Source organism: Hemiscyllium ocellatum, chromosome 3, assembly GCF_020745735.1.
Source record: "Hemiscyllium ocellatum isolate sHemOce1 chromosome 3, sHemOce1.pat.X.cur, whole genome shotgun sequence".
NCBI classification, from domain to species: Eukaryota; Metazoa; Chordata; class Chondrichthyes; order Orectolobiformes; family Hemiscylliidae; genus Hemiscyllium; species Hemiscyllium ocellatum.
In genome coordinates, this window is record NC_083403.1 from 45,773,629 (window position 1) to 45,791,289 (window position 17,661).

A 17,661-nucleotide genomic window follows, 5' to 3' on the forward strand; every position below is an offset into this window, starting at 1 on the left:
CATTTCGCTCCTTAGATCGTATATGTTATAGAGGAAAAAAAAGCAACAGAAATTCAAATTTTCCACCATTTCAAACAGCTCTCATTGTTAGCATGAAGAAAAGCAAACTAACAATTTAGACAACAAGTTAAACAAGTACATATCTCTGTAAGAGGAACCTCGATTATTCGAATACCAATTATCCGAAAATTAGATTATCCAAAGGAGATCTCAAGATCCCGATAGAAACATTACATCAAAGATGTGTTTCCAACAGTGATCGCATCTTTCGTTTACAGTGATTAAACAGGCACTGTCTCCAAATGACTGACTCCTGCCCTTTCTCTCTCCCCACATTTTCCCTGGAGTTCTACAGATGGGCGTACCTGGGGCCAGTGCTGGACAGGGCGGGGGGGGGGTCCATGTTCGCTGGGGTTGGGTGGCAGGGGGAGGGTTGGACTGGGCTAGGGGTTAGGGGGAGATGTTGGACATGGTTGGGGGTGGAGGAGTTGGATATGGTTGGGGGGATGGGAGGTGGTGTTGGACAGGGTTGAGGGCGGGGGGTGGTGTTGGACGGTTGGGGAGCAGTGTTGGATAGGGTTGGGGGATGGGGGTGATGCTGGAGGTTGGGGACAGTGTTGGATGGGGTTCAGGGGTGGGGGGGCGGTGTTGGAGGTTGGGGGACAGTGTTGGAGGTGGGGGGACAGTGTTGGAGGGGGTTGGGGGTGGGGGTGGGTCGGTGTCAGAGGGGTGACGTTGGAGATGGGGGTCAGCGTTGGACGGGTTTGGGTGGTGCGGGCACGGTGTTGGGGGTTGATGTTGGAGGTGGGGACAGTGTTGGACGGGGTTGGGGTGGGGGCGGTATCAAGGGGGTGATGTTGGAGGTGGGGGTTGGTCAGGGGGATGATGTTGGAAGTGGGGGGCAGTGTTGGACGGGGTTGGGGGTGGGGGGGTCTCACACGCTGTGTGCCTTCTGTAATCTCCTGAATGGAAAGCAGAATTTTTAAACTCCGCATTTAATCGATTAACCGAATAACCAATTATCTGAACAAGATAGCGCTCGTCCATCTCGTTTGGATAATTGAAGTTCCCCAGTACATAAATAACTGATACCCCTTTTAAATCAATTAGATAGCAAGTAAAAACTTTACCCAACATAGTGCAGTTAGACCATCTTTATTATCTTACAAAGGCAAAATACTGCAGATACTAGAAATCTGAAATAAAAACAGAAAATACTGGAAACACTCAGCAGGTCAGATAGTCACGCAAAACGTTGGCTTCTCCATCTGCTGATGCTGCCTGGCTTGCTGTGTTATTCCAGCCTCCTGCATGTCTACTTTGGATTCCAGCACCTGCAGCTTTTTTTGTCAGTAAATGATGACAAACGTTTCAAGTTGTGATCACCCTTCATCAAAACTGAGGAAGGAAGTTCTGAAGAGTCACATCAGACTCGAAACATTAACTCTGTTCCTCTCACCATAAAGGTTGAGTTTATTCAGCATTTGTTTCAGGTTTCCATCATCTGCATATTTTAGTGAAATATATTATATTAAAGTGAAAAGTGTATTGTGTTTTGAGTAAGGTGAAGGAGGGAGAATCTAAATGAAGAACAAAAAAGTTCTGCGATAAAGGGGAGGACAGAAGAGATTAAATAACAAAAGGTTGCATGATACAAAACCTAAAGGGTATAATGGGTAAAATAAGAAAACAAAATCTACATCAAATAGGGCACGAATGGCTACACTTAAGCTATCTGGTACAACACTAAAGAGTAGAGAAAGAAATAAAGTAAAGGGAACCTCCCCATTAACTTTGCATTTGGGGAGGTTGTAGTTCAATGATAATATCACTGGATTAGTAATCAAGAACCCCAGGCTAACGCTCTGGAGCATAAATTTGAATGCCATCATGGCAGATGGTGAATTCTGAATTTTTAAAAATCTGCAATTAAAAAGCGTAACTAAATGGCCATCATGTTATTATCATTGTAAAAAAAAACATTTTTGATCACTAAGGAAGTAAATCTGTCACCTTCAACAGTTCTGACCTATATGCAACAATATGGCTGTCATCTGGGCAATTAGGGATGGACAATAAAAGCTGGCCAAGCCAGTGACAACCACATTCCATAAATGCTTAAAACTCTAGCCAAAAAACAGAATTATGCAGATCTTCGACATTTCTCCACCCTGGAGGCTCCCTGCCTCTATTCCTGATGAAGGGCTTTTGCCCAAAACGTCAATTGTCCTGCTCCTCAGATGCTGCCTGACCTGCTTGCTTTTCCAGCACCACTCTCTAACATAAACTCCCTTAGGAAATGAATCGAGGGAGACTAGATTCTGGAACAACTAGGGCTCAAATTTTTCACACTCTCATCTCAAAATCATAAAATCCCAGGTTTAAGCAGGCTGAAGAGTGACAGGTATTGCATTTTGGTACAGCAAACCAGGGCAGAACTTATACAATAAATGGTTGGGCTGTGGGGAGTGTCGCCAAACAAAGACCGCTAGTGGTGCAGGTGTATTGCTCCTTAAAACTGGAATCACAGATAGACAGGGTGATGAAAGTGGCGTGGGCACACTTGCCTTTCTTGGTCAGAACACTGAGTAGAAGAGTTGGGATGTCATGTTGTAGCAGGACAGGATCATTGGTGAAGCCGCTTTTAGAATATTGGGTACAACTCTGGTTGCCCTTCTGTAGGGAGGATCTTGTTAAACCTGAGAGGGTGCAGAAAGGATTTACAAGGATATTGCCAAAACTAGAGGGTTTGAGTTATAGGAAGAGGCTGAATGGGCTGGAACTTTTCTCCCCGGGACATCAGAGGCTGGTGGGTGACCTTAACAAGGTTCATAAAATCAAGAGAGTGTATGAATAAGATGAATAGACAAGGTCTTTTCCTACAGTGAGGAGTCCAAAACTAGACAGCATAGGTTTAGGGTAAGAGGAGAAACATTTAAAAGGGACCAGAGCAGTAACATTTCACACAAAAGGTGGTGCATGTGTGGAAAGAGCTGCCAGAGGAAGTGGTGGAGGCTGATACAGTTATAACATTCAAAAGGCATCTGAATGGGTATATGAACAGGAAGGATTAGGAGGAACATGGGTCAAATGCTAGCAAACAGGACTAGGTCACACTGTGATGTCTGTTCATCGTAGACGAGTTGGACTGAAGAATTTATTTCCATTCCATATGACACCATGACAAGGAAACGGCAGAGCAGTTAAAACAGGTCTTTTGCACCAGTTAGGTGTAAGATACTGCAAATATCCCATAAAAACTAAAGAATATGGGGGAAGGATTGACTACCATTATCATCTCTAGAGAAGTAGGACTGGAAAAACTAATAGGGCTAAAGACATGCAAGTCCCCTGATCCTAATGGTTTGTATCTTAGGACCTTAAAACAGGTAGCTACACTGACAGTGGACACATTGGTCATAAATTTCCTAAACTCCTTGGATGCTCAAGAATTACCAAAGGATAGGAAAACTACTTAGAAGGGAAGGAAAGACAAAGCAAGTAACAATAAGCTGATCAGCCAAATAATAAATGTTAGAAAAACACTGTAATCAACTATTAAGGAAGTAATAACAAAACACTTGAAAAATCATAATCTAAATCAAGCAAAGTCAGCATGGTTTCATAAAAAGGGAGATGTGTCTGACTTTTTATTTAAGTCTTTCGAGAAACTCTCAAAATCAATAGAGGGGAACCTGTAGAGATGTTGTATTTGGAGTTTCAGAAGGCACCTGACAAGGTACCTCACAAAAGGTTACATCATAAGAGCCCACTGTGATGGAGTAGGACGATGCATTGATAGACAACAGGCTACAGGCAGGAAATGGTGAATGGGTTAGAGGTTAATTTTCAGATATGTTATCTATGACCAATGGAGAGATCAGTGGTGGGACCACAATTGTTTACAATAAATAATTAGAACTTGGAAGAAGGAAGTGAATGTACTCTAACCAAATTTGCAGATGACACAGATGTTCTGTGTTAAGACAGATTGCGAGAGGAACACAAACAGTTTACAGAGAGATTCTGAAAGGTTAAATAAGTGGCGGCAAAAATTATAATGTAGGAAAATGCAAAGTTGTTCATTTTGGAAGAGAGAATAAAATAACCGTTTCTTCAGGTCTTTTGGGTGGTGAAAGGAAGAAGAAAAAGGAAAATGTGGGATAGAACTGACAGTGGGGGAGATCAAATGATAAAATGTCATGTAACAAATAGCAAAAGGAATGGTAATAGTCATAGTAAACTAACAAAGCATTGGTCCTAAGTGTGTGTGATTGGTAGCATAATTAACAGCTCTGACTGAAAACAAGAGGAACATGAAAAACTAGATTTCAGTTGGCTAACAGCCAAGCAAATAACCAAAATGGGGTCCAGAGCCCATTGCCTGAAATTGGTGCTTTCTTTCTTTACTTCAACCATTACTACAACCAGGTAGGCGATGGCCCAGTGGTGTTATCGCTAGTCTATTAAACCAGAGACCCAGATAATGTTTTGGTTACCTGGGTATTGAATTCTGCAGGTGGGGGAATTAGAATTCAATAAAAATCTGGATATAATAATCTAATGATGACCACGAAGTCACTGTCAATTCTCAAGAAAAACCTAAATGCTTCTTTAATGTCCTTTGGGGAATGGAATCTATCATCTCTACCCTGTCTGACCTACATGTGACTCCAGACCCATAGCACTGTGGTTGTCTCTGAATTGCCCTCTAGATAATTATGGATTGATAATACATGCTTGTTTAGCTAGTGACACCCATATCCCATGAATGATTTTTTTAAATGTTCCTTTTGCCTTTTGTTCCATGGTATGTTCAGTGTAATTTAATCTCTCACCCTTTCTACCCAAACCCAGATATAGCCTTTTGTTCTTCCAACCCCAACTCCCCATTTCAAAGGCACTCGATTTCGAAAAGCCCACAGCGTTGAATATATTATATTCAATTCAAAAAGTAATGCTGGTTCTCTTCCCATAGTTGTTCACAAGCCAAAGTACTTCAAGCATTTGTTTTAATGTCAGATATCCAGCACGTGTATTTTTTTTTGTTGTTAATTTGTGGTGCCCATAAAAGGCGCAAATGGCTAATTTGGTTTTGCCTCACTTGTTTCTCTTTCCATCACATTGTATTCACACAGCTGTTCACATGTCCACTGAACACATCACTTGTTTTGTTACATTATCCATTATAATCCCCTTTGGTTTCTGTACGAAGAAACATTTTGGCATTAAACGTTCTCTTCTGCCTTCAACCTATCATAGACCTTCCTCTTTGTTCTTCCAAAGCCTCCCCCTTTCCACTTTATCAAAACTCAAGTCATTTCTTTCTTCATTTCCAATGAAAGGTTATCACTACCTAAAACATTAGCCCTGCTACCTCCAAAGATGCAATTGAAGCTTCTGAATAGTTTTATATTGATACATTTACCATTTTATTTCTATTGTCACCTCAGTCTATTAAACAGTAGTTTATACATTTTCCACATGCAACCATAACCGATGATCTAGACAGTAATTATAATGGCTAACACTGTTGAACATTTCTTCATTGAGCAAGTGCAAGGAACATAATCTCCTAACTAACACAAAAGTTTTTGCAAAAAGCTTCCTTGCAAGTGGACTGCAGTCTAAGACATTGCTTGGTCATAGAGGTTCCATGAAATAATTCCTCACCAGTGATTTTTAAATGCTGAATACTTACGTAATGAAAACTTCAAACGACCATAGTAACAGATTAATTACGAACAATTGAAACAAAACTATTTATCTGGATCATTAATGCCAGAGGGAAAGCTCACTAATTCAGGGTTACATGAAATACAAAAGCAAAATAGAGATGCTGGCAATTTGAAATTAAAAACAAAAACAGTAGACCTTAATTTAGAAGTAGGTAACTCTGCTTCTCTCCACATATGCTATTAGACCTGCTATGAATTTTCAGTATTTCATGTTTTTATTCTACAATAGATAAAGTTGCCCACAAAAGAAAGTCACTCACCTTTCCCATCCACAGTACTGCTGACATTTTCTTTGGATCTCTGATAACTTGGATGGAATTGTCATTTGTGTCACTCCTTTAACATGCAAGCCTTCCAGAAAAATTGCTCCCTTTTGACAAAATTAAACAAGAAATTGCTCAAATTAATCTTATCAGATTCCTGCCAGTTGGATTAGATTAATTTTACCCCATTTTACATAAACTTTTCAAGGCATCTACTAGAACACAAGCTAACTTTATGAGCTCTACATTACACAAGATTGGAGATGGAGGCTGAGAAGGGTCAGATTTAACCAATCCTTTACCTAACTGATGTATTGTTTAGATTAGAACTACTGATAGGGTCATTTTTGCAATATTGAACTGCATTTAATGTTCATTCATCAATAATGCAAAGGCAGTTTGTCTAGCATTTTGGACCATTTACCTTGGATGAACTATTAAGATATACAAACCACTCAAGCAACCAAATGTTTCTGTAGCATTTAAGATACAAATTCCAAGTGGAAAATGGATGATCTTGATGAGCTAAAATCTATTTCCTTAATCTGGGTTTTCTTCTACTCGGATTTCACCTGTTTAAAGCAAACTTCAAACTTATTGATTAATTTAGTAGGGCTATAATGAATAATGGAGAAAATATGTAACAAATTATGGTGATGTAAGCATTATAAATGGATATATTTAATTTTGATTGGCCTTAATACTCCTCTCCAAATCCTTGCAATCAGATTCTTACCAATTTAATTCGCTCTTTCCTCCTTTTGCACGGGTTGTAACCTGAAGACCCAGGTTCCGAGTCTTTACTGATTCTACATCCGTCATCATCAACATTTTCATCGTCATCCTCAAAGCACCAATCTGGCCTTTCTGGTGGAGGAGGAGCATCTTCAACCTCACCATAGCGACTAAAAAGCTCTTGCAGGTATTCCCCTTTATAAATGCCAGGAGGTCTGGCCTGAGCAAAAGTAGCGACAGCTGCTTCAATACTAAATAACGAAAAAGTACAACAGTCACTTGTCTTGTGTAAGACAGTGAGCTTAAAATAAATAAACTTGCAATCAAATTTCAATCCCATCACGCTCTAAAAGATCTTCATAAATTAGAACAAGAGTTGATCTCATTCTCCAAAATTCTTGACAACAAAAGGAACACACAGCTAGAATACTTGATATCACCAAGGTAATGAATTACTCACAAATCAACATGGTATCCTGTGTTTAAGACTTCATTTGTTTCACAGCTAACCAAGAAGGAATACTGTAGAAATTTCTATTGTAGTAAACAGTCAACTGGTACTAAGTTTATATCTAAGATTGAGGTCGGAGTTGCATTTAAAAGAATTATAACTGTCTGTTTAAAATCATCCAATTTTGTGAAGATGTGTCGGAAACACATTCAATGTGACTTCACCAATTTGAGTTGTGTGTAGTCAGCCTAATGGCTTTTTATGCTGTAGAGGTATCTGGCAATTATTTTCAAAAAGAAACTAAGCTATGTAGAAAATTAATAAATGCCTTCAGCCATATGGCTTTAAAGTAAAACACGGTTAATAACTGAGAATATTGATGATTTTTTCTAATTCAGAATTCTGTGTAAGTTCCAATAACTTATACATCACCATAAACATAGAAAGTAACGTTACTGCATGATTGCATCAGTTAATGAGGGGATTTAGAGAGAGTGAAATGCAGCGCCCAACAATCAAAAGTAGCCCCAAATGTGAGTTCAAAAAAATGAAAACTTATTTTGTGCCCCAAATTGCACAATGTCTAAAATTGGCATAATGTATTTCTAAAACTCCAAAGTATCTAACTTTTGAGTAGAAAGCTTTATCTTGCAGCAGTTATGTTGAAACATTAGGTATTATTTCACACAGAGGTGACTATAAAGGCATTTTTTGTTTGGAAATCTTACCAGACATGTTTTAACAGAATTCATTTAATTTAATTTTTTTTCTAAAACAGCCATAAGTACAAACTCTGGGGTATCAATCTATTACTGCACAAACTGAGGAAGGAATTCAAATAAAGTTTTAAGGGAAGAAGAATTGGAACACAAAACAATAAGCCTTTTTACCACTTATAAACCATTTAGATCTCTCTATAGACTCCTTGTGTCATCCTTCTTACTTCCCTTGCCACCTAGCTTTTTATCACCCACAAACTTGGCAATAGTACATTCATTTTCTACATCCATGTTACTACTACATATTGTAAATAATTGTGGCTCCAACATTGATCCCTGTTACAGTCCACAAGTTACAGGTTGTCAGCATGAAATTGCTCCTTTTATCCCAATTCTACCAAACTCGCCCATCCTCTCTCAATGATATTACAACACCACCAACACAATGGGTTATTTCTCAAGAACATTAGGAGCTATTCCTTATCAAATGCGTTCAGGAAATCCAAATATATTATATCTACTGGTTACCTTTTATCTATCATGCTTATTACCTCCTCAAAAGTGCAGTAAATTCATCAGGCATGATTTCTCCTTCATGAAGCCACACTGACTTCACTTGAATATATTATAAGTTTCTAAATGCTCTGTTATAACATCTTTTAGAAAAGATTGCAACATCCACCCAACAACAGATGTTTAAAAATGGTCTACAGTTACTTGGTTTTGTCTCCATTTCTTTTTGAAAAAGGCTGCTACATTAGCAGTTTTCCAATCCTCTGGAACTTTTCCAGAATCTACGGATTCTTGGAACATTACTATCAATGCATCAACTATATCTGTAATGACCTCCTTTAAATCCAAAGATTCAAACCCTTTTTATCGGGGACTTATCAGCATTTTGCCACATCAGTTATGTAGGCCGTATATCCAAACCAATAGCAGACTGTATGAAACATTCCACTTTTCATTTGCAGTGAACAGCATCTGACTGTGCTCAACAAGCTCATACCCACAAGCCTCAGATCACCATGTCCAACATTACATGCAATTCTGCTATTGGCCAACATGTAGTGAAAATGTCTGTGCTAAAAGTTACATCAGAATCTAATTTAAGATTGGCAATTGGGCTCTCAGTTTCATTTGGATGTGTTTGGCATGAAGCATATTAACACAAAGATCCCTGTTTAATGTAGACACAAAGAATCTGCACATATATTGTACTTTTTTAATTGTGAAAGATTCATGGAGACTGCCAGTCTCAGCTTCATCCTCCTGATCAATTGAAGTCTACCTGGACTGAGAAACAAGATCAACAGTTAACTGTTCCAGCTGCAAGTCCCTACCAATGATGCCCTAATCTCTTCACATGCTGTACAAATTGGTGTTGACCTTCCAAGTCTGTCTGTTTCTATGTTCCAGTCCTGACAAGTATAAGACGAAAAGCAATGCTCTCCTTTTAGAAACGTTTGAACTGTGGCATATAAAAAGAAGCAAAATACATGCAAACACTTGCGAGGAGTCACCCAGAAAATTGAGAGCTTACATGAATAAGGAAACTTCTTTTGCATAGATCTGTTGATAATTTGGAATACATTTTAAATTATGAAATTCAACTACCTCCAATCCATCTTCTCCACCAAGTAAGCACAAATAAGGAACCCAGTTCGATTGAAGCCATGGGTACAGTGTACTCCTGCAAAACACAGATTTATATTAAAAAAAGTAAGAATTTATTTTTTTTGTTGAAACCTCCATTTGTAAAGCTTTTCAGTACATGAACAGAATTTAGATATTTGCCCAAGTAAAACACAGTTCCTCAAACAGTCCAGTGGTGGATCCAATGGGCAGCAGGTAGATCTCAGCTTAGAATGCTGCACAGGTGCTAAATAGATCTATGCCACCTGCATGACAAGGATAAGGATAATCAGCCAAGGTTTAACGGCCTATTTCTCTGTTGGGAACTCACGCGGTGATCTTTGTACAAGGACTGGATGGCATTTCTTCGCAATGTCTCATAATCGTAAAATCTGCTAATACTAAATAAATGAAGACAGGCCACCAGAGATACCAGACAGTGATCATTATTCATGATTTGGAATGTTGGAATGGAGTGTACAAAATCACACAACATTAGGTAGGAGTCCACCAGGTTTATTTGGAAGCACTAGCTTTCTGAGCACTGCTCCTTCATCAGGTGGTTGTGAAAACATTGTGAAAGGAGCAGCACTCCAAAAACCAGTGCTTCCAAATAAACCTGTCAGACAACAACCTGGTGTTGTGTGATTTTTATCTTAAGACATTATTATTCATGGATTCACACTCCAAAGAAAAGGAGAACATTAGTGTAAACAAAATAAAATGTAAAGAAGTTAGTGCATAATCAAAATATGTGAAGTCACGACTTATATTGTAAACCAGGAAACATAAATAGAAACTGGAAAAAAAATTTTGCAAGGAGTCATTGTACAGCCTTAATCTGAGAAATTTCACTAAGAATTGGGCAATTCTCTTTCACATAGCTCTCCTAACATACTAAAGAAAGGAAGAATATTGGGAGAGTAAGGTAGGAAATATAAAGAAACCAGTGAATAAAAAAAAACATAGTAATTTTACCTATCCAGTAATCTCTCAGCCTAATGCATAAGCCTTTATACAGAGCATAAAGATAGCAAATCATTTTAAAGAAAAACATTTAAAAGTTACCTTTACTGAGTACTTAGTGATCATAATTCATAGTGATCACAATTACTAATGAGATTAAATTATTTTTTGTTATCAGCTCACTGGTCATCAAGATAAAGAATAATTTGTCTACTATTAACTTGTGGCAGCTAATAATTAGGATTTATATTTTGTTGCAGTTGTTTGTCTTCGGCAAATACGTGTACAAAAATGATATTAAAACCAAGATTTGCAACTGTCATTTTCATTCCACAGCATAACAGAGCACTTAAAAAGGAAAATAGTTTCTACCACAACATGAAATGATCAATTTCCCTTCAACATCAACATTGTGCTGATAACATCTTCAGCAGAAATGAAATACAAATCCAAAGCTCAGAACAAATTTTAAATCTAATGGGGTGGGGGTTGGGCAACAAACATCTAGAGACACACAGAGGTGGGTGGGGGAAAGCAGGAATCGAGACGCAGAAGGCAGGGAACAAGCAACAAAGAATCATAGAATCAATACAGCATGGAAGCAGGTCATTCAGCCCATCAAGTCCACACCAACTGTCCAAACAGAATCCCAGCCAAAGACTCACCCCGCTTATCCAATCGCTGTAAACCCCGCATTTCCCATGACTAATCCACCTTGCCTGCACATCTTTGGACTGTGAGAGGAAACGGAGCACCTGTAGGAAACCCATACAGACATGGGAAGAATGTCTGTATGGAGTTTGCACAGTCACTTGAGGGTGGGATCGACCTTCTCCTGGTGCTGTGAGGCAGCAGTGCTAGCCACTGAGACACATTGCCACCCAGGTGAAGCGAATGGCGCAAAAGAGTAAAGGAGTCGGATGAAACAGAGCAAGCAAGTTAAAAAGAAGCTTTGGGTGGGGCAGGCTAAGGGCAGGACAGACAGGTAGAAAACTGATGAGGAAAAAGTATAACAGAGTAAAAGACGGACTGAGAGAAGGCAGTGTGAGAAAAGGAGACAGTAGGAAGAAGGCACAGTGAGAACAAGGCAAGGCAAATAGTTTTTCCCAAAAATGTTGTTTGAACTGAATAGTTAACAGAATATGTGGTTGCGATTCAGTGCCTTCAACACCACAGGCCAATATATAATACTAATTCAACACAATTCATAAAAATGTGATGCAGGATTCAAAAAGGGTTAATATACTTTTATATCTTAAGATAGCTCAAAATGTACTTAAGATATCCAACATAAAACACATTCAGGGATGGTGAATGCCAATTCTGTTGTTTCTGTGGCAACAGCCAAGATGTCTTTCCAACAGATTTCTATTGATGTTATCGATCACTCAGCTGGAAAGTGTCAGACAGTCACTGTAAAAATTGTCATCTGTCTTAGTAATAGGCATCTCTGTTTCTTTGCAAAGTCCTCTTCCTTCCTAGCATGAAAATACTTTGACAGTTTCCAACAGTGTATCTCTACAAGAAAGAGAAATTACCAAGCTTTCAACCAGTTTGCATTTTTCTTCGAAGAATAAGCTTCTACATAAGTTTCTACACATTCAGTCACACAAATCTTGCTTCATATGGATATATCATCTCATTACAACAGCAAAAGGCAAGTTTAAAAAAAACAGAGCTCAATATATAGCAAAAGGATTCTTATACCATGCAAGGTAAATAGTCATGCTGCAGTGCTTTAGATAGTTCACAGCACATTGAAAAATGAACATTAGTCAGATTTCATTATCCTCATGGCAGAGAAGTAAGCATTAGTCAAGCTCTATTTAGATTTCTATGGAGTTAAAAAAATGTAGGCATGGATATTGGACATGGATATTGACATCTGCATTCTTTCTCCTGCAATCCATCCCTTCTGAAGATTCATAATGCAATAGGAAAAACATGATCACACCCAGTCATGTTCACACTCAATAGCCATACACATTCTAGCTGGACAGTGATTGAGTTTACTGGCAATTGATGAAATAGTGTGCATTTGGTTAATTTATGAAATATCAGGGTTGCTAGTAAGGTCAGCATTTATTGCATAACATCAATGTGCCTCAGGAAGTTGGGGATAAGTTGCCTCTTGAACCTTGCGAAGTCCATGTGGTATAAGCTTACCCACAGTACTGTTAGGCAAGAAGCTCCAGTATGGATGTAAGTTTGCTCGCTGAGCTGGAAGGTTCATTTTCAGACGTTTCATCATCATACTAGGTAACATCATCAGTGAGCCTCTCGTGAAGCACTGGTGGTATGGTCTTTTTTTATGTGTTTAGGTTCCCATGCGTTGGTGATGTCATTTCCTATTCTTTTTCTCATGGGGTGGTAAATGGGATCCAAGTCAATGTATTTGTTGATAGAGTTCCGGTTGGAATGCCATGCTACTAGGAACTCTCACAAGTGTCTCTGTTTGGCTTGTCCTAGGATGGATGTGTTGGCCCAGTCAAAGTGGTGTCCTTTCTCATCTGTATGTAAAGTTACTAGAGAAAGAGGGTCATGTCTTTTTGTGGCCAGTTGATGTTCATGTATCTTGGTGGCTAGTTATCTGCCTGTTTGTCCAATGTAGTGTTTGTTACAGTTGTTGCAAGGTATTTTGTAAATTACATTAGTTTTGCTTGTTGTCTGCATAGGGTCTTTCATGTTCATTAGCTGCTGTTTTAGTGTGTTGGTGGGTTTGTGGGCCACCACGATGCCAAGGGGTCTGAGTAGTCTAGCAGTCATTTCCGAGATGTCTTTGACGTAGGGGAGACTGGCAAGGGTTTCTGGACGTGTTTTGCCTCCTTGTTTGGGTTTGTTGCTGAGAAATCGGCAGACTGTGTTCATTGGGTACCCGTTCTTTTTGAATACACTGTCTAGGTGATTATAGCAAAGGAAAATCTTTTCGGCGAATTTGACAGGGTAGATGTTTACAAGTTGTGTCCCCTTATGGGAAATTTAGGACCAGAGGCATAATTCCAGAATAGGGGATCAAATATTTAAAACAGTGATGAGCACTACTCTCAGAGGGAAGTGAATCTGCAGAAGTCTTTACCACAGACGGATGTCAAGGCTGGGCTGTTCAATATATTCAAGGCTAGGATAGACAGATTTTTAAATTCTGGATTATTGGTGCTGGAAGAGCACAGCAGTTCAGGCAGCATCCGAGGAGCAGTAAAATCGACGTTTTGGGCAAAAGCAAAAGGAATAAAGCACTTAAATTACTTAAATGTTAAATAAAAGGATCCAGGGCTATGGGGAGATGAGGACTATCAGATCACCTATGATCTCTTTGAATGGCACAGCAGATTCAATGGAATAAACGGCTTACTTCTGCTACTGTCTTATGGTCAAGATGTTAATGATGGATAATTCAGCTTTGATAATATTAAATATTATGGGAAAATGATTAGATTCCCTCTTTTACAGTGAATGACTGTGACCACCTCTTAGCCCAAATCTAAGTGATTTTCAAGTCCTAATGCATGTGCAATTATTTTAGTATCTGAGGAGTTATAAATACTACCAAACACAGGGCTATCATCAGTGAAACGTCCCATTTCTAATGGACCATAGGGCAGCTCTCATTACAGAATTAATGATTTAACCAGAGGGTCACCATGTCTCATGTTTGGAGAGAGAAATTGAGAATGAAAACCCTTTACAGTAACCTCAGATGGTGCGAGAACTGAACTCACACTGTTGCTGTCACACTGCATTGCAAACCAGCTATCCAGCCAACTGAGCTAACTAACCTCCCAAATTACCACCACTCATTCGCACATTGTTTTATTTTAACGTGGAAGCTATACAGAGTCATAGCAAAGGAACCAGAACACATTCAAAAGTACAAGTTTAAATATACTGCCATTCTGCATTCATCAAAGATCTACCCATCAAAAATATTTAAAGTGGTAATAATATACTAATACAAGTAGCTGACTGTGTTGCCTTCACAGTCAGAACCAATTGGCAACACTCCAAAGAGGCCATCTAGAGGTAATTTAAGTGAATTTATTAGCATTTCCACAGCAAAGGCTATGCTAAATAATAACACTACAATAAGTTCAAAATAGGTCCCCAAACATTAATAAGCTGGCTTCAAAAAATGGTGTCCATACAGTTAGGCAATATGATAATTTTAATATTCAACAAGAGATGAATGCTGTATTTTATATAACATTTGTATTTTTTCCCTCTTCACCCCATTCACAACTCCACAGCTTTTTATCCAATACACGACTGGAAACATAGATACTTGATATAATATTTCCACCCACAACAAGTTGGCAGTAGTTTGCACAGAAAGTACACACAAATGTTATCACAAACTATTTTAGGTTGTTGAAAGCAAGTAGCAGGTCATTCAAGTTTCATGGAAATAAAATATGTGGAAGATTTATACAGTGGTACTTTCCATCTACTATTGTAGGTGAAGAGGGAAATAGAATACAGAAAGTTAAAATACTGTAATTCAACTGGAGAAAACTCTACAAATGCCAGGTATGGTGCAACAAAAAAAAGGCAAACTTACAGACATCAGCTCCAAAAAGATGATTACAAAGCAGCATTAACAAGAACTCAATTGGAATGAGGAACACAGGAACAGCAAGCAAGCCTTATATCTTGCCAACACAGTTGCAGCAGGCTGATTTTACATAATTCAATTTACCTGTCATTGCTGATTGTATATTTATACACTTATCTAATTAATATCTATAAATTAGTCTAAGTCTTGGAAATTTTCAATTCGTCCACCCAGACACTTTTTAGAAAGCAAGTTATAGATTTCTATTACTTTGTTCATCAAAAACTGCTCTCTCTCTCTTAAGTGACCCAGCTCTAATTTTGTCCCATTGTTCTGGACGCCACTACCAGAGGTAACTGCTTGCATCAACCACATTGAATAATTTGGTTATTATAAAGCATCTTTATAAAGTCATCCCTCAACTTGCAAATTTAAAAATGCAAATTATATTCATAATTAATCCTCTAATTACAGGCAAAATCCTGACACGTTTCCACTACACCTCTTGAAACACCAATATATTTTTTCCTCGATTCTTTGGTGCCTAAAACAGAACTCCACATAAGTAAAGCACCATTTAACATTTAACGCTCCATTCATTTTTGATTACTTAGTAAAGTAGCCTTTAGTGCATTGATTTAGCCACATCTCCTAGATTCTTGCCATTAAAAAAATTGCTTTTCAGATCTGAAGTGGATTTGCCAAGTCTCAGTGGTCTGTTGCAGCTTCCTGCTCCCTATTTTACAATTTATCATGTTTTTCATTGTCATCAATCAACTTGGATATCGTGTTATTTTTTCACTGAAGAATATGAAGATTATATATAATTATTGTTTATATTTAGAATTGGAGGCAACACTGAGAAGTGGATCACTAATTGGGATTTATTGGAAATTTCAATCTCTAATTGGCAAGCTGTGACAAATGGTGTTTCATAATTCCACTTACTTCTTCCCAATGACTTAGTTATAAAGCTCCCCTTTACCATCACTGTAAATTATCAACATTGCTCTCCTTTTAACAATTTGAAGATCCTACAAACTCCCTACAAGAGTCCCAAGGTCTCTTCAATGGCAACAATATTCAGCCAATTCTATGTTTCTGTGATGTAAAATAAGTCAACTATAGTCTGTACATTCCTCATACTTCTGGACTTACTGTTTAGATTTTTCCCTCTAAATAATGTAAGATCATAGAACAGTAAAAGGTAATATTGTAATAGGATTTCAAAACCAAAACAAATTATGTTGTTCCCCATACATACCTATTAATTCCATGGGGTGCTGCATTATGAAATGCTCACACAAACGAATGAACATGTTTGTTACCTCCTCAGTGGGACACTCAGCATGTCTAAACAAAATAAAATCAAAATCTAGTCATATACACATCACAGTGACAACTGTTCAAATCCAAGACAGCTTTTAGTTTTTGCAAACAGTAAATGTTAACCAAGTTCATGTGTCCCCGAATCAATTGTACTTTCAGCTTAACAGATTTTAGTTACAGATTTATAATAAGGAACATTACATATTTATTAAAAGGTTTCCTCAACTTACTAGGTTCAGGGATATCAGATAAACTAGATTGGAACAATACATTTTGGAAAGTACAAAAAGATTTCAATTTAATAACAAAATAAGGCTGGATTACAAACAAAAGATGAATGACAATTTAAGATTAGAATGCATTGAGCTATACTTATAAACGTTGCAACTAAGTTTATTGTACAATAGAATTAGTTCACAGGATGTATGTTGGATAGATAGAGACTGACATCTAGTGTTGATCAGAGTGTATTACACATTAAGAAGTTGTTAACTTTAACAACATGCATTTATATCACAGCTTTAACATAGTAGAAGTGTTACAAAACAGAATTTGACTCACAGACATACGAGATAATATCAGTGCACATGACCAAACATTTCTGACCAAATGTGTAACTTTTCTTTAATAGGAGCAAAGAGTTTACTATTAACAGGCATGAGAGACAGTTTAGGGAAGGAATATCTAAGATTAAAGTCGGGGACTGCCGAAGACATAGCTGCCAATAATGAAACGGTTAAAATCAAGCTTGTGCATGAAAACAGAATTGGAGGAACAAAAATTCAAAGGGCTGCAAAGTATTAAGAGGTTACACGGATGAGGCCAAACAAGGGATTTAGAATCAAGGATGAGAATTTTAAAATCAACGCAGTGTACAACTGAGAATCAACACATGCACAACTGAGAATCAGTGAGCTCAAGGATGAAGAGATATGGGACATTATCTGGAGTATTGTGTGCAGTTTTGGTCGCCATACTATAGGAAGGATGTGGAGGCATTGGAACGAGTGCAGAGGAGGTTTACCAGGATGTTGCCTGGCATGGTAGGAAGATCGTATGAGGAAAGGCTGAGGCACTTGGGCCTGTTCTCATTGGAGAAAAGAAGGTTTAGGGGAGATTTGATAGAGGTGTATAAGATGATTAGGGGTTTAGATAGGGTAGACACTGAGAACCTTTTACCGCTAATGGAGTCAGCTGTTACTAGGGGACACAGCTTTAAATTAAGGGTGGTAGGTATAGGACAGATGTTAGGGGTAGATTCTTTACGCAGCGGGTT

General features: G+C 38.2%; 1 protein-coding gene across 2 annotated transcripts in view; it reads right to left on the bottom strand.

The window, feature by feature from the left end:
- rngtt (RNA guanylyltransferase and 5'-phosphatase) overlaps window positions 1-17,661 on the bottom strand; it is a 420,807-nt gene that overhangs the window by 350,357 nt on the left and 52,789 nt on the right. For both annotated transcript variants that reach the window (XM_060856948.1, XM_060856941.1), the window contains exons 4-7: window positions 16,321-16,409; window positions 9,524-9,599; window positions 6,738-6,987; window positions 5,999-6,108 (exon numbers count right to left, since the gene is read on the bottom strand). In XM_060856948.1, coding sequence (XP_060712931.1) covers window positions 5,999-6,108; window positions 6,738-6,987; window positions 9,524-9,599; window positions 16,321-16,409 — 525 coding nt within the window. The remainder of the gene's footprint in view (window positions 1-5,998; window positions 6,109-6,737; window positions 6,988-9,523; window positions 9,600-16,320; window positions 16,410-17,661) is intronic.